Source organism: Procambarus clarkii, chromosome 19 (genome assembly GCF_040958095.1).
Source record: "Procambarus clarkii isolate CNS0578487 chromosome 19, FALCON_Pclarkii_2.0, whole genome shotgun sequence".
NCBI lineage: Eukaryota > Metazoa > Arthropoda > Malacostraca > Decapoda > Cambaridae > Procambarus > Procambarus clarkii.
The window spans coordinates 32,289,230-32,317,124 of record NC_091168.1 but is presented as its reverse complement, the minus strand read 5'-3'; the positions used below and the strand labels follow the sequence as shown (position 1 = coordinate 32,317,124).

Here is a 27,895-nt window from a genome sequence, read left to right as displayed (position 1 = left end):
TAAATGAACTATGTAGTTCAGTTCCTGAACCCATTATGTGCCTCTGTAACCCTTTCCACCACCGCTCACGGGATGAGTATAGGGTGCATAATAAAGAAAAAAAATTGAATTACCAGAAACGTAAATAAACACAACTATTTTGCCTGAAATATACCTGGAGTGGGTTCTGGGAGCTTTTCTGTACAATAATTATATCTAGGACCTGACGACTGAGTGGACAGCGCTCGGGATTCGTAACCCTAAGGTTCCGGGTTCGATCCCCGGCGGAGGCGGAAACAAATGGGAAGTTTCTTTCACCTAGCAATAGGTAGGTACCTGGGAGTTAGACAGCTGCTACGGGCTGCTTCCTGGAGGGGGGGGGGTGTAACAAAAAGGAGGCCTGGTCGAGGACCGGGCCGCGGGAACGCTAAGCCCCGAAATCATCTCCAGATAACAGTGCCTCTGTCAGTGTACTCCCTAATCAAGACTCCACATCCTGCCTTGCCGCCCTTAGCTACTGAACCATCACTAACGTGTTTAATTTAGATATTAAGGTCCCACTAGTATAGTCGGCTTCGTTCTCGACAGACAGTCGATAATTCTTGGTTCGAATCCCGGGCGGGACGGAAATGGTTGGGTACATTTTCTTTCACTTAATGGCTCTGTTCACCTAGCAGTAGGTACCCAGGAGTTAGTCAGCTTGTTGTGGGGTTGCATAATTCGACTTGGGGGATTGGGGGGGGGGGGTTGGACCTCCGTATAAGCCTAACATTCTGGCTTCGTGTCCCCCGACACCATGAATTATAAATTATAATTATTATATTCTTCTAATAATATAATCATATTGCCCTCAACTGTCCTGGTTCATACATTGTCTTTTGCGGGGGAAGAGTTAGTACCTCTGTGTTACATTCCTCCCATGGTGGTGTTAATTGTTTCTTAGGTAATGCAATATAATCTTGTAAAGATATTATATTTAGTAAGATTAGAACATAAGGTTCTCATATATCCTCTCTTGGTGTACTTTCATATACATTGTTCAGTTCTTCACACCCTTTGAATGGATTGTCTTGTGATAGTTGAACCAGTAAGGTTCAAGAGGCTGGTGTCTGGTTAATAAGAAACATAAACAATGGAACTGTGTAGCCTAGCCACCCAAAGGACCCTGTAACCCCTATTGTATTCTATATATCTGCTACCCTATTGCAGCCGATATTTAGAAAACGTCAATATTATTTATTTGTATACAAGAGGGTTCTACATTGGGTTGTGAGAGTATATAACATTGGTGTTCTTACATTCTTGTAAAGCCAATAAGATGAACACCGTTTCCACCAGCTGTCATTTATTTCAATTTAATGTCACATTTGTTAAGGAATTGGTTAACTGCGTTTAAAATGCGACGTAAATGGAAGGCAGATTTCAGCTGTAATCAAAGTGAGAGAGACTAGTGTGGATACCGAAGGTTCACAGCTTTTCATCCTTCATTCAACATATCGCGCCAGAATACAGGTTGAAATTTTCGTAACGTACATGAATAGGTTCCTGTAGCAAGGGTCGTAATTTTCGTGAGGGAAAATAGATTTTCATATTTATGTGGGCGTGGTCGCACGTGTGGGTGAGAGCTGGTCACATGTGTGGGGGGCTGGTGGGTGGATAGTTCACAAGTGGGAATTTGAGTGTAGAGTGAGAATCACCCGCCAGTACACCGAGGGAAGGTTAGGTTAGCACACACACACACCAACGCACCCTCCGACCCCCTTGTTTTAGATTCAGCTACTTAGAAGAAAAGTTCCAAAGTAGCACTGGCTATGGTGAGCCCGTAGTGGACTTACCTAGCACAGGAGCGGTGCTGTAAGTGCGTCCGATCCCTTCTCAGCCCCACAACAAGTGCCACTATCGTCGTCAACAAGAGAATGATCAAGAGATGTGCGAGTATAATGCCATAACAACCATTGTGACCTTATCTGTAATTCAGCAAGGTATTTTGTGTATTTTTTACTACTGTTCTTGAAAAAACATTTGGAAATACTGAAAGATTGTGTATGGTGATTTTTTTGGTATAAAAGCGTAAAGAAAAGGTTTAATGTAACCATTTTACTACTGATGAATGTGTGATGGTAAAAATATAACACGGAGACGCCTGATGGTGATATGATAAGGATACATAGATAAGATGAGAGATATATATTTCTTGAGGGGTGTTGTGGACCAGTGTAGTGAGTGTGTAGCAGCTAGGCTGTGGCTGTGCTCATCAACCCCAGCAATTGCCAAAACATTTGACATATGTTGACCAGACCACACACTAGAAATTGAAGGGACGACGACGTTTCGGTCCGTCCTGGACCATTCTCAAGTCGATTGTGACATATTTGACATATCTGGCTGTTATAACCTAATACAATGATAAACCTGGATATTATACACAGCAAGTCAATCATTACAAAAAAAATCTTGCTGCATCTCGCCCAAAAACGTTGATTCAAAAATATTCAGTTTGAGAACATTTTTGGTGATTTTGTCATATACATATATGTGATCCACATGAAGGTAACAACACATACAAGGGGCAACAGCTTCAAGCTGTACAAGCGAAGATGTAAGGTAAAGATCACGTGGCTGTACAGTTGGGTTTGTTCTTGACTCACAATCAGGAATTCCGGGTTCGTTTCCCGGGCAGGACAAGTGGCTGAGCACCTTTCAATAGAGCATCTACTATTATTATTATATATATATATATATATATATATATATATATATATATATATATATATATATATATATATATATATATATATATATATAGGTACCTGGGAGTTAGACAGTTGCTACGGGCTGCTTTCTTGAGATGTGTGTGTGCATATATATATATATATATATATATATATATATATATATATATATATATATATATATATATATATATATATATATATATATATATATGCAAACAAGCCTGAATGGTCCCCAGGACTATATACAACTGAAAACTCACACCCCAGAAGTGACTCGAACCCATACTCCCACAACTGGTATGTACAGGGACGCCTTAATCCGCTTGACCATCACGACCGGACATAAGGAAGTGATAGCCGAGGCTATATGAACCACTTCCCCGCCGGCACTCGGATGGTAATCTTGGGCATAGCATTTTATCAAATCACCTCATTCTTTGGGGCACACGTGAGGAACACAAATGCAAACAAGCCTGAATGGTCCCCAGGACTATATACAACTGAAAACTCACACCCCAGAAGTGACTCGAACCCATACTCCCACAACTGGTATGTACAGGGACGCCTTAATCCGCTTGACCATCACGACCGGACATAAGGAAGTGATAGCCGAGGCTATATGAACCACTTCCCCGCCGGCACTCGGATGGTAATCTTGGGCATAGCATTTTATCAAATCACCTCATTCTTTGGGGCACACGTGAGGAACACAAATGCAAACAAGCCTGAATGGTCCCCAGGACTATATACAACTGAAAACTCACACCCCAGAAGTGACTCGAACCCATACTCCCACAACTGGTATGTACAGGGACGCCTTAATCCGCTTGACCATCACGACCGGACATAAGGAAGTGATAGCCGAGGCTATATGAACCACTTCCCCGCCGGCACTCGGATGGTAATCTTGGGCATAGCATTTTATCAAATCACCTCATTCTTTGGGGCACACGTGAGGAACACAAATGCAAACAAGCCTGAATGGTCCCCAGGACTATATACAACTGAAAACTCACACCCCAGAAGTGACTCGAACCCATACTCCCACAACTGGTATGTACAGGGACGCCTTAATCCGCTTGACCATCACGACCGGACATAAGGAAGTGATAGCCGAGGCTATATGAACCACTTCCCCGCCGGCACTCGGATGGTAATCTTGGGCATAGCATTTTATCAAATCACCTCATTCTTTGGGGCACACGTGAGGAACACAAATGCAAACAAGCCTGAATGGTCCCCAGGACTATATACAACTGAAAACTCACACCCCAGAAGTGACTCGAACCCATACTCCCACAACTGGTATGTACAGGGACGCCTTAATCCGCTTGACCATCACGACCGGACATAAGGAAGTGATAGCCGAGGCTATATGAACCACTTCCCCGCCGGCACTCGGATGGTAATCTTGGGCATAGCATTTTATCAAATCACCTCATTCTTTGGGGCACACGTGAGGAACACAAATGCAAACAAGCCTGAATGGTCCCCAGGACTATATACAACTGAAAACTCACACCCCAGAAGTGACTCGAACCCATACTCCCACAACTGGTATGTACAGGGACGCCTTAATCCGCTTGACCATCACGACCGGACATAAGGAAGTGATAGCCGAGGCTATATGAACCACTTCCCCGCCGGCACTCGGATGGTAATCTTGGGCATAGCATTTTATCAAATCACCTCATTCTTTGGGGCACACGTGAGGAACACAAATGCAAACAAGCCTGAATGGTCCCCAGGACTATATACAACTGAAAACTCACACCCCAGAAGTGACTCGAACCCATACTCCCACAACTGGTATGTACAGGGACGCCTTAATCCGCTTGACCATCACGACCGGACATAAGGAAGTGATAGCCGAGGCTATATGAACCACTTCCCCGCCGGCACTCGGATGGTAATCTTGGGCATAGCATTTTATCAAATCACCTCATTCTTTGGGGCACACGTGAGGAACACAAATGCAAACAAGCCTGAATGGTCCCCAGGACTATATACAACTGAAAACTCACACCCCAGAAGTGACTCGAACCCATACTCCCACAACTGGTATGTACAGGGACGCCTTAATCCGCTTGACCATCACGACCGGACATAAGGAAGTGATAGCCGAGGCTATATGAACCACTTCCCCGCCGGCACTCGGATGGTAATCTTGGGCATAGCATTTTATCAAATCACCTCATTCTTTGGGGCACACGTGAGGAACACAAATGCAAACAAGCCTGAATGGTCCCCAGGACTATATACAACTGAAAACTCACACCCCAGAAGTGACTCGAACCCATTTCGAGTCACTTCTGGGGTGTGAGTTTTCAGTTGTATATAGTCCTGGGGACCATTCAGGCTTGTTTGCATTTGTGTTCCTCACGTGTGCCCCAAAGAATGAGGTGATTTGATAAAATGCTATGCCCAAGATTACCATCCGAGTGCCGGCGGGGAAGTGGTTCATATAGCCTCGGCTATCACTTCCTTATGTCCGGTCGTGATGGTCAAGCGGATTAAGGCGTCCCTGTACATACCAGTTGTGGGAGTATGGGTTCGAGTCACTTCTGGGGTGTGAGTTTTCAGTTGTATATAGTCCTGGGGACCATTCAGGCTTGTTTGCATTTGTGTTCCTCACGTGTGCCCCAAAGAATGAGGTGATTTGATAAAATGCTATGCCCAAGATTACCATCCGAGTGCCGGCGGGGAAGTGGTTCATATAGCCTCGGCTATCACTTCCTTATGTCCGGTCGTGATGGTCAAGCGGATTAAGGCGTCCCTGTACATACCAGTTGTGGGAGTATGGGTTCGAGTCACTTCTGGGGTGTGAGTTTTCAGTTGTATATAGTCCTGGGGACCATTCAGGCTTGTTTGCATTTGTGTTCCTCACGTGTGCCCCAAAGAATGAGGTGATTTGATAAAATGCTATGCCCAAGATTACCATCCGAGTGCCGGCGGGGAAGTGGTTCATATAGCCTCGGCTATCACTTCCTTATGTCCGGTCGTGATGGTCAAGCGGATTAAGGCGTCCCTGTACATACCAGTTGTGGGAGTATGGGTTCGAGTCACTTCTGGGGTGTGAGTTTTCAGTTGTATATAGTCCTGGGGACCATTCAGGCTTGTTTGCATTTGTGTTCCTCACGTGTGCCCCAAAGAATGAGGTGATTTGATAAAATGCTATGCCCAAGATTACCATCCGAGTGCCGGCGGGGAAGTGGTTCATATAGCCTCGGCTATCACTTCCTTATGTCCGGTCGTGATGGTCAAGCGGATTAAGGCGTCCCTGTACATACCAGTTGTGGGAGTATGGGTTCGAGTCACTTCTGGGGTGTGAGTTTTCAGTTATATATATATATATATATATATATATATATATATATATATATATATATATATGCCTCTGCTAATGCTGTACTTCTAATGTACTTACAAGTGGATGAATGGACATAACCGGGGGGATATTAATAGGGTATTAAAAGTATCAACACAGGACAGAACACGAAACAATGGATATAAATTGGATAAGTTTAGATTTAGGAAAGACTTGGGTAAATACTGGTTCAGTAACAGGGTTGTTGATTTGTGGAACCAATTGCCGCGTAACATTGTGGAGGTGGGGTCCCTCGATTGTTTCAAGCACGGGTTGGACAAGTATATGAGTGGGATTGGGTGGTTATAGAATAGGAGCTGCCTCGTATGGGCCAATAGGCCTTCTGCAGTTACCTTTGTTCTTATGTTCTTATGTTCTTACATGATAGAAGTTTACAAGTGGATGAATGGACATAACCGGGGGGATATTAATAGGGTATTAAAAGTATCAACACAGGACAGAACACGAAACAATGGATATAAATTGGATCAGTTTAGATTTAGGAAAGACTTGGGTAAATACTGGTTCAGTAACAGGGTTGTTGATTTGTGGAACCAATTGCCGCGTAACATTGTGGAGGTGGGGTCCCTCGATTGTTTCAAGCACGGGTTGGACAAGTATATGAGTGGGATTGGGTGGTTATAGAATAGGAGCTGCTTCGTATGGGCCAATAGGCCTTCTGCAGTTACCTTTGTTCTTATGTTCTTATGTTCTTCTTATGTAATGTGGTACCAATTTTTAAGAAAGGAGATAGATCACTTGCATCACACTATCGGCCAATTAGCCTAACGTCTATTGTGGGAAAGTTACTTGAATCGATAATTGCAAATACTATTCGTCTTCATCTTGAAAAACATAAATTAATAAACGAGTCCACAAAATTTCTTAGGCTATTGAAATCAGCTTTTCGAAAATCAGGCACTTTAACAGAATTTTCTCCTACAGATTTATTCCATTCTATGCTAAATACGATTTCTTTATGATCACTGTTCCCTAGCTCACTCCCTATTTCGATGTCCTTAATTTGTGTTTCCCTGTTAGTTAACACTGAATCAAAATATTATTTCCCCGCGTTGGTTCCTTTATGTGTTGCATAAGAAAGCAATCGTCAATTAATTCTAGAAAGTCTTCTGCTTCACTATTCCCTGTTTTGTTCACCCAATTTATTCCGCTAAAATTAAAGTCACCCATGACATAAATACTGTTAGATCTAGATGCTCTAGATATTTCATCCCATAGATGCTTTGCTTCCATTCTGTCTAAATTTGGTGGCCTATATATAACTCCTATTATAATATTATTTGCTTTTTCGTTTAATTCTATCCAAATAGTTTCTGTGTGTGGCTCAGTTTTGATTCCCTCTTTGAGACTACATTTCAAATTGTCCCTAACATATATGGCTACTCCCCCTCCTCGTCTAATATATCTATCTGTGTGAAATAGTTTAAATTCATTTATTTGATATTCAGCTAATAGTTCTCTATTTTCTACATTCATCCACGTTTTGGTAAGTGCAATAATATCTATTTTTTTTTGTACAGACAAGAGCATGTAACTCGTTTATTTTGTTTCTTAGACTTCTACTGTTAGTGTAATATACCCTAAGTGAATTGTTATTTTGAGGCCCTTCTCTTTCTCTGATCATTTTGCCAATTTGTTTCTCCAACAAACACATACTTTTATTACCTCCTTCCTCCCTATCAATTCCCATACCACTATCTACTAACAGTTTAAATCCAAACAAACACCTCTAACCACTGGTTCCAACGAGTTCGCAACAGCAACAACCCCAGCCCTCGATAGATGCACCCCATCACGAGCATACATATCACTTCTTCCATAGAAGTGTTCCCAGTTGTCTATGAAAGATATTGCATTTGATTTGCAATATCTTTCCAACTGGCAATTGACACCAAGTGCCCTCGACAACCATTCATTCCCAACGCTCTTTCTCGGAAGAATGCCACATATGATCGGGATTCCTCCCTTGCTCCTAACTAATTCTATGGCTTTGTTAAATTTCTTTATCAGTTCCTCACTCCTAACTCGTCCAACATCATTACCCCCTGCACTAATACAAATAATGGGTTTGTTCCCATTTCCCGTCATAATATCTTTCATGTTGTCAACAATATCTCCAATACCAGCTCCCGGATAGCAGACCCTTAACCTGTTCCCCCTCCCTATCTCTGGCACAAAACGTCCTGTCTGAGACTTGGGTAAATACTGGTTCGGTAACAGGGTTGTTGATTAACAAATCCACAAGGGCCGTGACGGGGATACAAACCCTTGTGGCCCTTGTGGATTTGTTCAAGGAACATATCCATGCTACCTTGCTCTCTTTTTTTTATGGCCTTTTGTTACCAACAAGCCTTTGCTTGCCTAATATTTCTACAGTACTTTTTTGATGTTTCTTTTTATTCACTATTATTTGTTCAAACTACAGGCGATTGTTAAAATGTTTAGAGAAGTAAATCACATTTAGGGTTGTTGATTTGTGGAACCAATTACCGCGTAACGTGGTGGTGGGGTCCCTCGATTGTTTCAAGCGCGGGTTGAACATGTATATGAGTGGGATTGGGTGGTTATAAATAGGAGCTGCCTCGTATAGGCCAATAGGCCTTCTGCAGTTACCTTTGTTCTTATGTTATTTACTGCTAGGTAACAGGGGCATCAGGGTGAAAGAAACTCTGTCCATTTGCTTCCGCCGGGAAAGCACTCATGCCTCTGTTCACCAAGCAGTGAGTAGGTACTCAGGAGCTAGCTGGCTTGTTGTGTTGTATCATGAGGAGGGTCAGTAGTTCAACCTCGGATGGGGGGGGGGGTGGCCTGGATAATAAGCCTGACGCATATATAGACAGGCTACCAGTCCCCGATGAAATAAATTGTTAATTATGAATTAAGCCTGTGGAACTGCTTACCCGTCGAAACAGCAAATGTCAAGACATTAAGGATGGAGAAAACTTCAGGAACACTGGCAACTCACCTTTGACACCTAAGATAAGGTCTGATAAAGACCTTTTGTGCCCTCTGTAATGCTTTTTGCGCTACCGTTCACAGGATGAGTATGGGGTGCACCATAAACTAGCCGCCTCCGGGGGCAACAATCAAAAATTAAAAATCATCTTTGACAAGTTAGATGTGAAATTGATGTAGTTGGATTGGTAGATTATGGTTGGTTGGGGTGTATACTGAGGGGGGGAGGGTGTTCGAATAATGTTAAATCAAAGATGATTGATAAAGATTAAGCCACCCAAGAGGTAGCACGGGCATGAATAGCCCGTAAGTGGTGGCCCTTTTGAGCCATTACTAGTATCAAGAGCCGATACTGGAGATCTGTGGAGGTGCGACTGCACCCTGCGTGACGGGAGATGTCTCCCGGACCAAATGGTGTGTTAAATCAACGTTGGTTCAACGTTTTAACGTCGATTCGTGGTTACATCAACGTCATATTCCCAGATTTGCCCCAGGGGTTGGGAGAGGCTTTCGAAATTGTTGTTAGTGAGCAGTGGGCGGGGTAATGGTTGGCCTGGAGGGGGTGGTAGGTCATTAGGTGTGGAATCAGGGCATGATAGGGAAGCGGAAGTAAAGGATTGAGAGACAGTATGATAAACAGTTGGAGAATTCAGTGATTTACTCTGCTGTTGTGGCTGGGTACTGGGGATGAGAGATGTTTGTTTTGTTTTAGATTTAGCTACTCAGAACGAAGTGTCCATGTAGCACGGGCTATGGTGAGCCCGTAAAGGCATTCAGGTAAATTACGTGTGTTTTATTGTCTTGCAGAGTATGGTGAGAGGAGGAAATCTGCGGCTGGTGGGGACGTGGGTGGTGGCGGTGGCTCTCCTGCTGCTGGTGGGGCTGGCAATGCGCTCCACTACCCGCCGGGAGGATGGTGGCGAGGTCCGAGGCCCCGTCAGAGCCCTCAGCGCCATCAACCGCCAGGCACCACACCCTCTACGTCAGCCCCAACACCAGGTGAGCTCGTGTTATACCAGTCACACACACCACGTGTTATACCAGTCACACTCACCACGTGTTATACCAGTCACACACACCACGTGTTATACCAGTCACACTCACCACGTGTTATACCAGTCACACACACCACGTGTTATACCAGTCACACTCACCACGTGTTATACCAGTCACACACCACGTGTTATACCAGTCACTCACCACGTGTTATACCAGTCACACACCACGTGTTATACCAGTCACACACCACGTGTTATACCAGTCACACTCACCACGTGTTATACCAGTCACACACCACGTGTTATACCAGTCACACACCACGTGCTGCACCAGTCACACACACCACCTGCTGCACCAGTCACACACACCACCTGCTGCACCTGGGAACCTTCCCACCTCTTCACCCCATTGATCCCCTTCTTAGAAAAGTTTAACGAAACACTGAAAATCTCTCTGGTAAATACCGAATATTTCATACTTGACTATAAAAATCTCATGAGGGGTCTCTCTAAATGCTTTAACTTAGACCGTAATTTTAATATTATTTTCAGAATGTGTTGGAAACACAATACTTGAATAATGTCAATGTTGAAAGATGCGGTGGAAGGAAATGGGTAGAGGGCCTCCCTCCGCTGTACATCGTTACCCCGACCTACCCAAGAGCAGAGCAGGTGCCCGAACTCACTCGCACGGCTCAGACACTTATGAATGTACCAAATGTGGTGTGGATTGTCTCTGAGGACTCTGCCATTTCATCTCCATCTGTAGTTCAATACCTTAATGAAACAGGTCTCAGTACTGTTTATCTTCGAGGTAAGTGTACTATATTCTATGATAGTGACTTTAGCTGAATGCAAGTGCACATTAAATTATTTTTAGGGAATTAATTATTAGCTTTATAAATTCATTATTCGTTTTAAAATTGATCCTGTGGCTTCGCCTATTGATATTATAAGTGAATTTGAGTTTACTTTTAAGGACTATCCTAGCTAAAAATGGCTGAGGCACCCACCCAGCATAACTCATCTTACTGACAACTGCATTTCCTAAATATTCATCTCCACCCCTACAGATATATAAAAACTTTTAAGTCAATTACCAACTTTATTCACAATGGACCAAAATGGTCACTTTCCAGCCCGTCCTCATAAACAAAAGCCATAGTCCATACCATTCACCCGCCAAACCCCCTGTTTATGAATGAAAAACGATTTACACACGACTATAACAACTGATGATATCCGAACACTTCTGGAACAAGTGCTTCGCTCACGTCCTCTGTTCGAACCACAATTCTCATTGATTGATGAAGATTAAGCCACCAAAAGGTGGCATGGGCATGAATAGCCCGTAAGTGGTGGCCCTTTTGAGCTATTAACAATTCTCAGCCCGTCCTCCAAAGACCCAAAGGTGATTCCATGCACCCGCCAATCCCAGCTGTTTATACAATACAATACAATACAATTTTATTTAGGTAAGGTACATACATACAATAAATATTTACAAGGATTGTTTAACTTATAGGTATAGCTAGTACATACAATGCCTAAAGCCACTATTACGCAAAGCGTTTCGGGCATAAAATGAAAATAAAATTATGAATGAAAAGCGGTCAACCCGTCCTCGACTCAAGTCCATTACATTCAGCGGTCGACCCCACAGACGCATTCATAAATGTTAACATGCTGTTCATTCAAAACGGGAATTTTCGCAAGTATAAATTAATATTATAATATATTAGCATATTGTGTATATAGGCATAGGATAGGTTAGGTCAGGTGTTTAGGTTCTGTTGGCGATTATTTGTATTTGTAGTACGTGGGTGAAGCATTTACAGCGTTGTGATTCGAACAAAATTCGTCAGTGAAGCACTTGTTCCGGATATGTTCGAACGTCAGCAGTTGTGAGTCGTGTGTAAACCGCTTTTCATTCATAAACAGGGGGTTTGGCGGGTGGATGGAATCACTTTTGGATCTTTGTTTGGAGGACGGGCTGGCTCACAACTGCTGATGTTCGAACATATCCGGAACAAGTGCTTCACTGACGAATTTTGTTCGAATCACAACGCTATAAATGCTTCACCCACGTACTACAAATAGAAATAATCGCCAACAGAACCTAAACACCTAACGTAACCTATGCCTATAAGCACAATATGCTAACATATTAGGACGGGTTGCACTTTCATTTCATATATGAGGGTTAGGTTATTTGTTTCACTTATATTATTGTAATTTATTCTCTACATATCCTTCTTTTTACAAATATACATTATACTATATTATACTTTATTTTTAATCCTCAGTCCAGATGCCATCCAAATACAAGAGAGTGAAGAACAAGCCCCGAGGGGTGGCCAACCGCATGGCCGGGATAAACTGGGTTCGTGCAAATGCCAAAGATGGCGTCTTGTACTTTGCTGACGACGACAACACTTATGACATCCGCATCTTTGAGCAGGTCGGTTCTTGCATCAATATTATTATATTCATAAGTAGATGGTCTTTACAGTAGTCACTGTAGTTTACTAGTATTATTGTTGTGCTTTTCTCTTGAACTTCTTACTTTTAAGAAATACTACAACATTTTTGTTTGTATTTCGACTACACAATTGACTTGCTAATGGTCCAGGATGGACCGAAACATCGTCGTCTCATCTTCTGGTATAGATGTAAAGTGCCTTGTATAGTGACTGTTGTGAGCCTCTTGTTGATCACTTGTGACACAAAGATTATTGATGTGTGTACTTGTGTGGGTGATTAGATATGTATGTGTATGTATATATGTATACGTATATATATATTTACATGTATGTATGAGTGTGTACATGTGAATACAACATTAATAATTGTGTAACTAGCGTCAAAAGATTGTTAGTTGCTTAGCTAAACGAACTAGATGGTTCAGTTCCTGAACCGATTATGTGCCTCTGTAACCCTTTACACCACCGCCCACGGGATGGGTATGGGGTGTATAATAAAGAAAGAAATTGAATTGAATCATCTTCTGGTGTGTGGTTTGGTTTTCTCTACTAAATTTGTTATATATACAATTAGGTTTAGTATTGCAAGCAAGTCTAGTTTACACCTTACAATTCACAACATTAAAATTCAACAATCATTCAGCACTATTCATTCAAAACTATGCTTATCAACATTTTTTAAACTATATTATATTTAGTAAATCAAGTACTGTACTATGTATATCACTAAATGGTCAGCAATCTCAAGCTCAATAATCTAGATAATCTGTTGAAAATCGATGCTGGATTATACCTTTGGGTCCGTCTAATTACTCAAAGCTTCCTGGCATTACGCTAGTAATGAATAAATATGATATATTTACTCATTATAATTTTGGTGCTGAATGTAGAACATGGAAAAACATATTTTTACTCTGAAAAAGTATCATTTCATAACGAAATTAGTCGAAAATAAGCTGCCGGTGACGCCAAAGTAAGTCGACGGTCCAAGTGACAATGTTGTGAAGCGACTTTTCCAAGACACATTGTCGCCTAAAGAGTAATTGCTGGCATATGAGCCTCCTGTACCTCCCTAACCTACCCAAACATAATCTAACCTATCCAAACTCAAGAAAATATAACCTGTACGCAACAATATATCTTGGATAAGTCGCTCCACAACATTGTTGCTTGGACCGTCGACTTGCTTTGGCGTCACCAGCAGCTTATTTTCGTCTAATTTCGTGATGAAATTATACTTTTTCAGAGTAAAAATATGTTTTTCCGTGTTCTACATTCAGCATCAACATTATAATGAGTAAATATATCATATTTATTCATTACTAGCGTAATGCCAGGAAGCTTTGGGTGGCTTTGGGTAATTAGACGGACCGATACCTTTGGATATCCCTGGAGGCTGACGGGAACTATCAAGAGAAAGTGCCAAGCCATTACGACTATATAGCACTTGGAAGGGATCAGGATAAGGATTTGGGATGGGACGGTGGGAAGGAATGGTGCCCAACCACTTGGACGGTCGGGGATTGAACGCCAGTCTGCAGGAAGCGAGACCGTCGCTCTATCGTCCAGTACTTAGCTCACTTATCGGTATTCACCTAGTTGTGCTTGTGGGGGTTGAGCTTTGGCTCTGCCTCTCAACTGCCAATCAACTTAAGTACATAATCTGGAGCTTATTGGGCTATACCAATGCTTCATAGTCCCCGTGGTGAAGTGGTAAGCCTGGCATTTCGCGAGCGCTTTGTCCTTGGTTCATATCCTGACCGGGGAGGATTTACTGGGTGTCAATCCTTAACTGTAGCCTGTGTTTATCCAACAGTAAAATGGGTAAATTAGTAACATATTTTTTTTAAGTTGTGGATGGAATTGGCTTCAGTAACCTCTTCCTTCAATGTATTCAACATGCTCATTACCCATACAGGGAACAAGAACTTCCTTATATTTCGTCGTCTCAATTGCATGTTCAGCTTCCATGGATGTCACCTTGTACTATGACATGGCTAGACAAGCTTGTGTATTTATATTGTAAGTTACCATTTTCTATAACTTACATATTCCTGTTTTCCTTACAGATGAGATGGACTCAAAGGGTTTCAATGTTTCCTGTGGGACTGGTGACCAAACTTGGAGTCTCTACACCCATTGTCAAGAATGGAAAAGTTGTTGGCTTCTATGATGGCTGGATTGCCAAACGCAAATTCCCTGTGGACATGGCTGGGTTTGCTGTTAGTGTGCAATTCCTGTTAGAGCGGCCCTTAGCATTTATGCCGTACAGGGTTGGCTATGAAGAAGATGGTTTTATAAATAGCCTAGGCATAAAAGCAGCAGATATAGAGCCACTTGCATTTAATTGCACAAAGGTAAGTTTTTTTTTCAAGAACCACTAGATAAGGTACTCAGCTGTGCCCAGGTGGACCCTAATATGTTGCTCCATTTAAGTATTAGGACCCCCACCCCCCCTCCAGAATGCTTAATTGCCATCAGAACATGTATTTTGCATGTCAGTATCTGAATTCTGTATTTTTTTGTATTAATACATGAGGTACATCTGCATTAGTGCTGCTACCCTAGACTATATGAAGTGGAGTACAGTGTCAAAAAAAGCTAACTAGGTGATGCTAAAAAATCCCCATCACACAGAATGGTTAGTCATACAGAGGCATGTGATAGGCAGTCTGCATTCTGTAATATTCTGTACTGTGAACAGAGATGGAATTCTATGGACACAGTAGCCACCATTTCATCCTCAATTTCATGGGTGTTGCCATGGGAGCGGACTCCCAAATGTAATATTACTGTACTTTGATTTTTATGTTAGAATTTATGCCATGGGCCAGGTACTTTAACTAGTTTAGGCTATACTGTGCCATGTTTTCTCTAGAACATAATTTGGCAATAATTTTACATATAGGCCCCCCAATTCCTACTGGGTGAACAGGATTGAACAGAGTAAAGGAACAATGCTCATTTGTGTTCAAGGAGTGTTCTAACCACAAGGTCTGCCAGAAAATATTATTTATAATATTTTTCCGGTACAATACGGTACATAAATGTTTCTAAAATTGTTAAGAGATGCCAGGGGTAATGTATCATAATTCAAGTCCATATTCCTTTGTGGTAATCTTTGATCGCTTTATGCTTTAATGTATTTCCACACCTTTGAAGCACATTCATTATATTCTTAGATAATATATTCATCATGCACAATACAATTTCTTTTGTTTGGTGAAGTTATTGCTAAATCATTCATGCTCATAATTATGTATCACTTTACTTTTCCACGTGAGATTACTGTTTCCCATGTCAGACCATGAGGTAAGAGTAGAGTACCATCAGTCTGGCTGATCACATTGTCAAATAGGAGACCTGGTTAGAGAACAGTCTGCAAGGAAGTAGTGAGGTGATTAAAAGAAAATTATTAGGCTATATAATACTATAAGAACTAAGGAGCATTGCAAACAGGACCATTGGTCAATACAGTACTAGGTGGGTCCCATTAAAATCCACTGCATCTGATATCTATGCAGTATAACTATCCATTCTATTCTTAAATTGTTAGATTGTTTATCTCAATAACACTTATTGGCAGGCCATTCCACTCGTCCACACCTCTAAGGAAAGGATGCACATGGATGAAGAAACTATTAAATTCAACAGATCACATATGCATCACTGTCTGAAATAGAGAATAGGATGCATTCAGTAATTACTGACAAATTGACAAAACAGAAATATGCACATGTCTCAAACTCATCTACTATATTGAATCTTCTTTTGTATACAGTATAATGTATATATGCGCATATATGTTTCATTTCACTTATATAAATTGACACATTTGTGCTTCACAGATATGGGTGTGGCACACACAAACCAAGAAGAATGAAGCAGCAACACCGGTCAACAAAACTAGTGTTACCATAGGTACTAACCTGGACATTATTAGTGAACAATTGTGGAAAGGACCCGGAACAAAATTAAAAATTTAAGAGCTAATGAATAAAAAATTAGCATGAAAAATTATAAGTGAATATAACAAATTAAAATGTGAGGAGAGCACGATAAAATACTGAAGCCGTACGATAGGATGGAACCCACGTCCCTAAACTCGTCTTACACGCACCAGGTATAATGACGCGAGGGCATAATCATTCGGAAAATAGCCAGCACTACGTAATATATATTTATATTTTGTTACTATAACTTTAGTTCTTATAGCTGGAATAAAAAGCTGATTTTTATTACAGCTATATTTTTATTCTCTTATAGCTGGTTTGTCAGGAATAAAATCACTTAAAATGGAATTTATTGTATTTAATAATGTACAGTGCAATAACACTATTTAAACAGGTAATTGCACTTTGTGATTATATTTATTAACTTTTGTATTCTCATTATTTGATAATAAATTATAATAATGACAGGACTAGAAAGCTTGTTACAAAGCTTGTGCTGCATTTGAACTATTGTAGCCTCTGTGGTGTACTACTCAGTGTATCGAATCACTTTGTGTTTGGGTATACCACTTAGTCTATATAAATGCCCTATATGACGAATTACTTTTATTGCATCAATTTTGTTTACCTACTAGCTCTGTAAGTATAGACGTACTGTATATACTCAGTGTTCAGTTAGCTAAACATCTCATTTCACTTATTTAAATTGTAATATATTAAACAACTACTGTACAGTATTTGTCAATGTACTGAACTACTGGAATTTGTCAATGTACACCCCAATATGGGCGCATCTGATCCCACGATCGTTGTCTGCCCTAAATCAACACAACACCCCAATATAAACTGGTATGATTTTAACAAAAATCGTTCTTTAAATTATTTTACACGAACACACATACATGATACAACGAATATAAACAATGAGGATAGACTAAAAGGAAACATACACTGCTGTAAACAGTCATGAAAGGTACAAAACAGGTCACAAAATATACAGGTGGACAAAGACAAGGAAAATGGTTGTGAATGGACTTTATCAGTGTTGTAACAAATTTTATACACAGGTGCCTGTAGCACAGTAGTCTACATCCTGGGCTTACAGCCAACAAATCATTGTTGGTTGTAAGCCCAACAATGGGCTCAAGTTGTAAGTGGGCATGTTTCTTTTGACCTGACTGTTTGTCTAGCAGTAAATAGATACCCAGTAGTTGGCCTATAAGGTGGGCTCGACAAGCTCGGTGACTTCCTGTCCCCAACTACGGGGACAGGAAGCCATAAGGTAAACCAAATTTAAGTAGTGTGGAAAGTAATGCTATAACTATATAAACTCAATATGAACTCTTAAAAATATATGAAAATATGTACTCTACTAAGCAGTTTTACCGGTAGTTATCACAAACTTCAATTAAATATAAAGACTACTGTATGGTATTTACATGTATGCACAGACTTTAATAAGTGCTTTATGTATTGGTGATTATGTGGAAGTGAGATCTAGCTGTGTATGCTCTGCCTCCTGGCACAACTAGTACCTCTTGACATTCAAAGCGTCATGTTGTTTTTGAAGTTGTGGATGGAAGTGACTTCTACAAGTTCTTCAATGTATTCCACTTGCTCATCACTCATACAGTTTACAAATTATCATTGCATCTATTACAGTCAATATTGTGTTCAAGTTTGACCGAAGTCCTCACCCCTACCTTTTGTCAACTTGGGCAGTCCTTGTCCACTTTGTTTTTCCTAACTATCTTGTGTACAGTTACCGTATTTTCTCTAAGGTTGTGAATTTGAGTTGCATTATCCTGCCCTCATAGCTGACCTTTCTCATTTCAAGTACCAGTCTAGTAGCAAACCTGAACCTTCTTAAGTTGCTTTTTGTACTTCACATCCCAATGCTGCATATTTTAACTAATGATCTCCCATAGGCAGTACATATGGACTTGAATGCTTCTATATTTATATATTAAAATGCTGTTCTTGTGTTTGCCAACTTCCCAAGTGCTGCTGACGCTATCTTCTTCAGACGAGTTTCTGGTGTTAGTGCTGAGAATTACAGTATATCCACTCTCAGGTCTTCTGTCTTATTGCTTCGTGTAGTTGCATTTCCTATATGGTGTGCTTTGCTACCACCCTTTCAATCTTTGTTACCTCATACAGTACTTGTTTGGGTTGAATTTCAGCAGCTATTTATCTTCCCATTCCTGAAGTTTGTTGAAGTCTTCCTACAGCATTCTGCAGTCCTTCTCAGGTCTTAGTCTCGCTAACTTTGCATCATCTGCAAACACTGACATATACGAGCTCACTCCTCCCAGTAGGTCGTTAACATAAATTGGAAATCAAGTCCTAGGACAGAGATTTGACATACTGCACTTTCCAGCCTGACATCCTCTCTATGACCCTGTTTTTCCTATCTTTCAGGTACTCCCTCACCTAGTAGTGTCTATCCTGTTTTCTCAATCTTACACATTAAAAGCTTTTTAGCAATCTTAGAAAGTTGTGTACAAGTCATTTACAACTTGATTGTGGTCCAGGACAGATCAAAATGAGAAAATCACATTAATGTGATATACATCAATGAAAAAATCCTATGACCCTTGACAATGCCGGGGTCGTAGGTTCATGTCCTCCTATAGTCTTGGATATCAATGAGAAAATCCACTATCACGTTATTTCGTGATTGATATTTATCATGTTGTGATTTCTGTGTGGATCAAATTGTTGTCATTTCTTCATCACCTGCAAGTTGTGTACAACACATCTCCCCAGAGCCAGAACTTTCTTTTCATACCTTGAATGATTAAGTTCCAAAAATATGGTTGGCATAAGGAGACCTTGATAAGCCTAAGTTGAGACTTATCAAGCCAACAGACTTCCTATCATCAACACAAATTATTTATCTACAAGTTATCATTAATGCATTTTATATTTTGTGCTAAGAATTTGGTAGACTACCCTCATTGAAGCAACTACATGCTTCCAGTGTAAGCTTACATGTATTAAGAGGTAATTTAGTGGATATGTGTAAATAGTCTTCCCAGCTTGGTGCCTTCTTTTGATAATTAGTGCAAATGTAGCATTGCATTAGAAATTTATATGCATTAGAATGGTAAGTGAAGATATATTTTGTAGATATAATAATAAAATAAACAAGTATTAGACACCCAATACACACATGAAAAACAAGGACTGGCAATGTTTCAGTTTATTCTAGATTTTTTCTTTTAATGTGAGGGTTTGGTGTTCAATTTTTATTCATATTACTGTGACTTACATTCAGCAGTCATAAAGTAGCCTATGAAAATGGATTCATTTGTACTTAAATTATATTTTGAACTCATGTGTAGTCATTGTTTAACATACTACATATAACATACCTGAAAACTCAAATCTAGAAATAAGTTACAGGTACTGTATTTCCAATGAAATAAGGTTACATATTACATTACCGGAAAAGCAAAATTTTTTATTTATAATTTTATATTCTGAAAATTGTTCATATTATTTGCAATGCTTATGTTTGCATGATTAGTGATGTCATAAGCTGATGATGCAAAAACATTATGATGCAGAAGCCTTATGCCTGTATCACAATGCAGGCATCACAAGACTGCATCATGATGCAGATTACACATCAACGTCAATTTTTCTGCTTGGGTTTAATGTTACCATGACATTAAATATCTCCACTGTGCATTAAAAGTATTATTTAATCTTTATAAAAGAAATATTTGATATGAATGTTCTAAGCACAATTAAGCCATGGCAAACAGCTTAGATCTGTATATAATTAAACGAGGGCCTGAACAAGACTTACAGGTTGCTTCGAACCTCGCTCACAGTTTTGAGGTCGAGTCACCTCCTGGAAGTGTCAAGTGGTCGAGTCACCTCCTGGAAGTGTCAAGTGGTCGAGTCACCTCCATGTCAAGTGCTTCACATACCATGTCATTCTCTATATATGTTTTCTCCCCCTTTCTCAGTTTCATTATTTGTTCCTTCGCTGTTTTGTGTGGCTGGCTGTGGCCGTGGAGCAGTTTTAGTCATGTCTTTGCTATATTTTACAATGTCATTTTCATACTGTCTGCTTTTCTCCTCATACTGAGGTACTCATTCCTGGCCTTCTAGTATCTCCCTCTGCTCTATGGTGTTGTTTTCTATAGTTTCTCCATGTTCTAGTACTTAATCACTTTGCTTCCTTACATTCCTGATTGAGCCATGGATGCAATCAATCAATCAATTCTCCTTTAGGTCTGAGATAAATTTGTCTGCAGCTTCCTGGCATTTCTGGGTAATGTAATCCATCACATCTTGTAGTCTTTTCTCTGAATTCTGTTTCCCATGGTACTGTATTTCCATTAAGAATTTCCTCCTCATAGTTTTCTCTTTGGTAAGCCAGCCTTTTCTTTTCTAATCATTTCCTTAGATCAGCTATCCCTACTCCCACCAGATAGTATGCTGTGGTCACTTATTCCCATGTGGCTTCTAATTTCATTTCCACCATCTGACTCATTCAGGGTGAATATCAGGTCTAGTCTAGTTGGTTCATCGTTGATTCTTGTGGGTCCCTTGACATGTTGTCTTATAAAGTATCTTGTTGCCACATCCACTAGTTTAGCTCTCCATGTACGTATCTGAATCTCTATGTGGTTCTCCATTCTCCCAGTCTGCCTTCCCATGGTTGAAGTCGCCTGTGATTAAAAGTCTGGATTTTTTTCATGCAGGCAATTGAAGCTGCTCTCTATTATATTAATGGTTGCCATGTTTCTATCAAACTCCTTTCTGGGTCTTCTACCACCTAATGGAGGGCTATAAATTACTGCTATCATCTTAGGTCCTCCCTTTGTCATAGTTCCTGTTATGTAGTCTCTGAATCTTTCCCATCCTGGCGTATCCATCTCTTCAAAACTCCAGTCCTTCCTTAGCAGGGCCACTCCTACTCCTCTCCCTTCCAGCTCGTTCCTTACTATATAATAGTCCTGCAGAAATACTATATTGGTTATGATGCCTGACAATTTTCGTTATGGGGTTTATATGCTTGCTGTTTCACTTAGTTTACACAATGTGTGGAACAACTCAATTTATACACAAGTGATACAAAACACGTGAGTACTATATACAGGCCGACAATGTAATATTACTCATATTACATGTAAACCATTTACATTTGTATAAAAACCTGGTGGAAATAGCTAAAAACAACCTATGATAATAATCGCATTACCGTGTCGATCAACATTGGCAAACTATTAAAACTTGAAGGATAAAACTGAGTACTAGCCTCTCCTGTAGTAAATCCTGAAGTCAATGTAGATGATGTCTGAAATAATATTTTTGTAAAAGGATACACTGTAATAGGCATGGCAATAAGCAGGTTATTATTGTTTACCATATGAGCTGCGAGATCACTTGCAAGATAGCGCAGCTTTCCATTTAAGCACTTTGCTCAATGCATTTTGATTAATATTTCTTTTAGTAAAAATAACACTTATTTTTCTACTGATAATTCCATATAAAATCATAGTTTTGACAGATACAACAAAATAAAAGAGGTTTACAGATATACCAAGACAAGTACTATAGATAAAGAGGTGAAATATGAGGATAGGGTAAGGGAGCTAAATCTAACCAAACTGGAAGAGAGGATCACAATATACACAGTCAATGAGAAAGTAAGTAATTATCAAAGAAGGCACCAAGACGGGAAGGCTATGTAGCACCATCAAATGTGCGGAATAATCAGAGGGCGTTAAATATCACTGAGGATGCCAATAAGAGAACAGAAACGCATAAGGCGAATGATATCAAAAGTATCCGATTCACCAAGAATTCTATCGAGGGAAAAGTGACCGCGGGGGACGGTCGGAAATCAAGACATGTTCGTCCTGGAAGTCAGGACATTCGACAAGGCTATGCACAACTGTAAGAGGGACAATGCAGTCAGGACAATAAGGAGCTGGGCGACGCTCCATTAAGTGTCCGTGAGTTAAGCGTGTATGGCTAATGCACAGCCTTGCCAGCAAGAGCTGTTTCCCATCGCTGGTTACAGTGGTAGGAGGAAGGCCACAGGGACATACTACCCTTAAGAGTATGCAGTTTGTTACCAGTAACAGAAAACCAACACACACAGAGATCACAATAGCGTGATGCATCAAATGAACAAATCCACAAGAGCCATGACAAGGGTTCGAACCTAAGTCCGAGAGGATCCCAGACGCTGTGTGCAATGAAGTAAGGGCGAAGAGGTAAAACAGTCTATTGATATAGCTCGAGTGCATGGGGAAATTGCGTAAAACCCTGGTTTGTGTCTCGGAGAGACTGCAGGATCTGTTGGTAAATCAGGATGATTTCCCGGTTGCAATCTTTTAACCATGTCGTAGCTCAGCCGATTAAGGCAGCGTTTGGGATCCTCTCAGACGTAGGTTCGAACCCTCGTCACGGCCCTTGTGGATTTGTTCAGAAGACCAACAATCCTGCCAACGGGCAAGGATGAAGGACTGAATAACTGGGTAAAAGTCAGAATAAGGAATACCTTTACAGGAGATGGGACAAGTGCGGACAGCTTCCTTAGCGGCAGCATCCACACGCTTATTTAAAAGAGATACCAATATGGCTGGGAACCCAGCAAAACTCAACTGTCTTAAATCAACTGGAGATATAAAACAGCCAATGTTGAATCTTTACAACCACCGGATGGACAGGATTAAAGGACTCTTGAGCCACGAGGGCACTGGGAGAGTCAACTACAACCACAAAGAAGGATTGACAGTGAGAAAGCAGATGAAGAGCATAGAGAAAAGCATAAAGTTCTGCCGTGAAAATGCTAGTTTCCGAAGGCAGGCGACACATATAGGTGTGGTCAGGAAAAACAACAGAGTAGCCTACACTATCTGCAGACTTAGACCCGTCAGTGAAGATGGAAACTGAGCGGGAATGTGAAGAAAAGTGTTCAAGGAAAAATCGTTTCAGAGCTATTGGAGGGGCAAAAGCTTTAGGGATTTGCAATATTGAGGAAGGGGGACCCTCCACGGGGGCAAGGACAGAACAACACGAGATATTAACCGAAAGAGAATGTTGCAGGCGAGACAACCAGACAAAAAGAGGGAGGTGGTGAAGGGGAACAGGAACTACAGGGGAAGGGGGAAGTCAAAGCACGACACAGACGAGAGCGAGGGTGCTGTAAAGACCGCGCAAGATAGCAAAGACAGTAGCGATCTTGGAGGTCCAGGAGAGACAGGAAGCCAGTGTCAACGTTTAAGCTGAGGATAGGAGTCGAACGAAAAACACACCAGAGCTGAGGCACAACCCAGTATGGTGCAAAGGATCAAGACAGCGAAGAATAGAAGGAGAAGCAGAAGAATTAGTAGGGCAACGATAATCGAGTTTAGACAGTATGAGAGAGGAACGCAAAGAGAGGAGCGTGCACCTATCTGCTCCCCAAGAAGTATGTGACAGGACCATAGAGCATTCAAAACAGTGGTAAGAGATATGGGGCGACCAAGATAAATGAGTGTCAAAGAGTAACCAGAAAAGCGACAAAGAAGGACGAAGGACGACATGCTTTTGAGTAAAAGTCATGTCAAGTCTTAGTTGCAGAGAACTTGAAGCCATGATTGGTGGCCCAAGACGACACGGCATCAATCGCAAGTTGAAGCCGCCGTTAAAGGAGAGGCGAATCATCACCTTGACAGCAAAGAGTAAGATCGTCGACATAAAGAGCGGAGAAGATGCCAGAAGAAAGGGACGAAAGAGGACCATTGAGGGCAACTAGTAAAAAGAGTGCTGCTCAAAACACTACCTTGGGGTACACCTTTGTATTGCCAAAAAGAGGCAGAGTGTGGGGCACCAAGCCTGACTCGAAAGGAACGACGAGAAAGGAAGCTTTGGAGGAAGAGAAGGAGATTACCACGATGGCCAAAAGAACGAAGTTGGGACATAATATGGTATCTCCAGGTTGTGTCATAAGCTTTTTCCAGGCCAAAAAGGACAGCAGCAACAACAGAGGTCTTCGCAGCAAAAGCAGTACGAATATAGACCTCCAAGTTCACCAGGACATGTCGTACTACGGCACTTGCAAAAACCAAATTGAGACAAACATTTACCATACGCTCAAAAGAGTTTGCAGACACAACTTGTGAGGGCAATAGGGTGGAAGTCCTTAGGGGATGTCCTGAGAGACCCCGGTTTCAGAATAGGAAGGACAATGGCACCAAGCCAGTCCTCAGGGACTGACGAGGACTCCCAGACCTGGTTATACAGACGCAGTAAATATTGAGACGTGCAAGGAGGGAGATGGCGAAGCATCTCTCAATGAATGTCATCTGAGCCCGCTGCCGTAGAACCGCAGAGGGCCAGGGCAGACTGAAGTTCAGCGAGAGAGAAGGGATCGTTATAAGGAAGATAAGTAAGAGAGAACAATGAAGAAACAAAGGTAAAGAAGAACACAGTATATTAAAGAAGTTCAGGATCAGTAAAATCAGGGTTGGGGGCATGGGTAAACTTAGTAAGGATGGAGGGAAGGAAGCGGGAGGACAGACTAGAGATAGACAGACGGGGTCCGGAGGAGGGGGGAAGACAACCGAGAGGGGCTGTGAGGGACAGCAGGAGGAGGTTGGGGGGGCAGAAACCGGGAAGCACACCTCAGCAAGGGCAGTAACCGAGAGGGAATCGAGGGAGTTACACCTCCATAACTGGAACAGGGGGCCTGACCACCGAAATGGGAGAGGACGTAGCGATAGAGTTGGGGGCCAGGGAAGAAACTGATGCCTTCTTACCTGCTGGTTAAGAGGGAGAGGAGCCAGGCTTACGTTTCTGACTCAAAGAGACAGGTGTACCAGCAATAACGTACTGGGCGACAGATTCAATGGTCTCGGCAGGAGAAGAACGGGAGTGAACAACATCAAGATTGCTGGGAGGATGATGGACATCAGTCTGGACAGACAGGCGGCGTGGAGGGCCAAGAGATTGTGGGGAGGATCGGGAAGAAGGATCGGGGGGAGAAGGAAGAGAAGACACAGGAGACATGGTGGATAGGTAAGAAAGGGGAAACTCCATAAGGAGAATCAGGAGGGAGACCTTCCAGGACAGAACGTAAAGGAACAGGGAAGGTGGTGGTGGGCGTGTCCGGGTTCAAGGCCTGGAAACAGTTGCAGGACTGAGGAAGGTAGGAAGGACGAAGAGAGGTAGAACGCAACACGTGACCATAAGATACATCAGTGAAAGGGTGGAGACGGCGAACTTGGCGTCTCGCTTCAGGAAAAGTTAGACGATCCCGGTGTTTCAAGTTAACGACTGCCTCCTCAAGTTTGTAGTGGATACACTTGTGGGAGAAGGTAGGGTGGGCCTCGCCGCAATTGAGGCAGTGAGCCTGAAGAGATGAGCAATCTGTCTTAAGAGTAGTTATCGTCCTCACACATGGGTCATAAAGAAACAAGACTTTTGCATTTGAGGGCACCGTGCCCAAACTTCCAGCACTTATTACAAAGTCTAGGAGAGGGGATGTACTCCTGAACGAAGCACCTGGCACCAGCAAGAATGCTAGAGGGCGGAAGGGACCTACTATCGAAGGTAATTTTCACAACTCAAAGGGGCTGAAGACGGTGACCATACAGGGGTCGAGTGAACGTGTCCACCTGGAGAACAGGATGGCCTTGGGCTTCGAGGATATGTTTAATATCCTCATGGCAGTCTCCCACACCAGTTGCAACATGGTACAGAAGGAGAACAGTGCCAAGACTGACATTTAACAGAGCGTTTTTGGAGACACGAACAGGGGTCTCCCCAATGCAGGACAATGCTGCTTAGAGGGTAGCTGCATCCGGTGAAGGAGCAGCGACAATACATGTAGCTAAATGGATGGGGTTAAAAGTAACAAGAGGCATCCACCGAATCAACAAGGTGTTTATGGAGTGAGAAATCATTAGGTGGTGTAGAATCCAGGGAGAGGAGACCAAAGTATTTAGCCCATGAAGCAGGACCAAACAAGACTTGGTACGTATTAATATGGGAATGGATTCGTGCAAGTGCGGCCATGGCGGGAACAGCATTGAGAACCCCCAGAGAGAGAGAGAGAGAGAGAGAGAGAGAGAGAGAGGGGTTAAAAGGTGCAATAATCACAATGAGAGACTGAGCCGCACCAGGGGACGAGGTGTCACCGCTGGCGTATGGCTCGACCCAACCACAGAGGCGGGAGGGGAGCCGGGGGGAGCAGTCAGGAGGGTCAAAGGAGGAGCTAGGTCTGGGCTCAATGTAGCGGGGGCTACAGAGTCTGGTCTTCCAACAGTCACACTCGGGGGCTTGGTCGCCCACCCCACGAGCCTGAGAAGTCATAAGAACAACAATATTCAGCGACATGAAAATGAGAGGTAATACTTTCATTCACAAATGTACCCCTGTACCCACCACGGAGCCACAATTAGAGGATAGGACACCCAACAAGAGACATGTTGCCGGTTTTGCCGGGGGCCCCCCAGGGGTGCGTCGTGAGTATACGCCCCACCAACGCCACCTTAAGAACCGTCAGTCCGTCAAGATCAGGTTCAGCGACGAAAGGAGGCTTGACAATAAAAAGGTTCCCTCACTCGAGACGTTGGGTATGACAGTTCTACAGATGAGGGAGTATTCCTCCCCAAACACCCGGGCATCAAAACAGAAGAAGTCCGAAAGAATAATCAAGACTGGCAAAAGATCGACAGGAAATGACAATTAGAAAGGGGAAGAAAAAATTAAAAGATCGACAGGAAATGACGATTAGAAAGGGGAAGAGGGGGGAAGAAAAAATGAAACACAAGGAAAAGGAAAAAAAAAAAAAAAAAGAGTTCTGGCAAAATTGGTAAAGACAGCAGTAGGAGCATAAGGCTTCAAAAGGACAAAGGACTGACCCATGGAGCATTACACTCCGGCAGCTGCCCACCAAGCCCCCTCACGACGCCAATGGGCCAGTAAGGGAGGGAAAGTCAATGAGAAATAATGTGCCAGATAAGGGGCAAGAGAATAAGGTGGCACATTTAGATATTTAAAAAAAACAGACGAGCCAGAGAAATACATGAAAGCACTTGTATGCATTGTGAGTGGCGACCAAGGGTAATAATTACGAGCCAGAGGTGGTGGGAGTAACCACCATTCACACCAAGAGAACACATGAAAATGTTGCAATGTCACAGGGTACCGGATATAAAAACACCAGGTACAATAGGTACAAGGTTATGCTCTAGTCATGCTTCCTCCCACTAAACAACTTGATTACCTCATGTAAGAACAACAAAAAAAAAAAAAAAAAAAAAAGATTTCCAAAAGTGCACAAGATACAAAATTTACTGCAAGGAAGAACATGAAAAGATTAAGCCCTTCAGGAAGGCTTACTTAAATTGACCACATGAAGTAACGAAAAATGAATAATGGAATGTTA

At 41.9% G+C, this 27,895-nt stretch overlaps 2 protein-coding genes across 5 annotated transcripts in view; one reads left to right on the top strand and one right to left on the bottom strand.

The window, feature by feature from the left end:
* The window catches only part of LOC123757442 (galactosylgalactosylxylosylprotein 3-beta-glucuronosyltransferase P), a 50,311-nt gene extending 30,126 nt beyond the window's left edge, over positions 1 to 20,185 (top strand). For 2 of the 3 annotated variants that reach the window (XM_045741048.2, XM_069327237.1), the window contains exons 2-6: positions 9,865 to 10,056; positions 10,608 to 10,869; positions 12,362 to 12,516; positions 14,608 to 14,895; positions 16,387 to 20,185. In XM_045741048.2, the coding sequence (XP_045597004.1) occupies positions 9,868 to 10,056; positions 10,608 to 10,869; positions 12,362 to 12,516; positions 14,608 to 14,895; positions 16,387 to 16,524 (1,032 nt within the window). In that variant the 5' untranslated portion in view covers positions 9,865 to 9,867 and the 3' untranslated portion in view covers positions 16,525 to 20,185. Of the gene's footprint in view, positions 1 to 2,191; positions 2,584 to 9,864; positions 10,057 to 10,607; positions 10,870 to 12,361; positions 12,517 to 14,607; positions 14,896 to 16,386 lie in introns of those variants that run through there. The other variant, XM_045741045.2, reaches the window with a different exon arrangement.
* Positions 19,945 to 27,895, bottom strand: part of LOC123757443 (uncharacterized) — a 33,153-nt gene continuing 25,202 nt past the window's right edge. For both annotated transcript variants that reach the window (XM_069327239.1, XM_069327240.1), the window contains one exon: positions 19,945 to 21,467. The gene's annotated coding sequence lies outside the window, so the exon portion shown is untranslated. The remainder of the gene's footprint in view (positions 21,468 to 27,895) is intronic.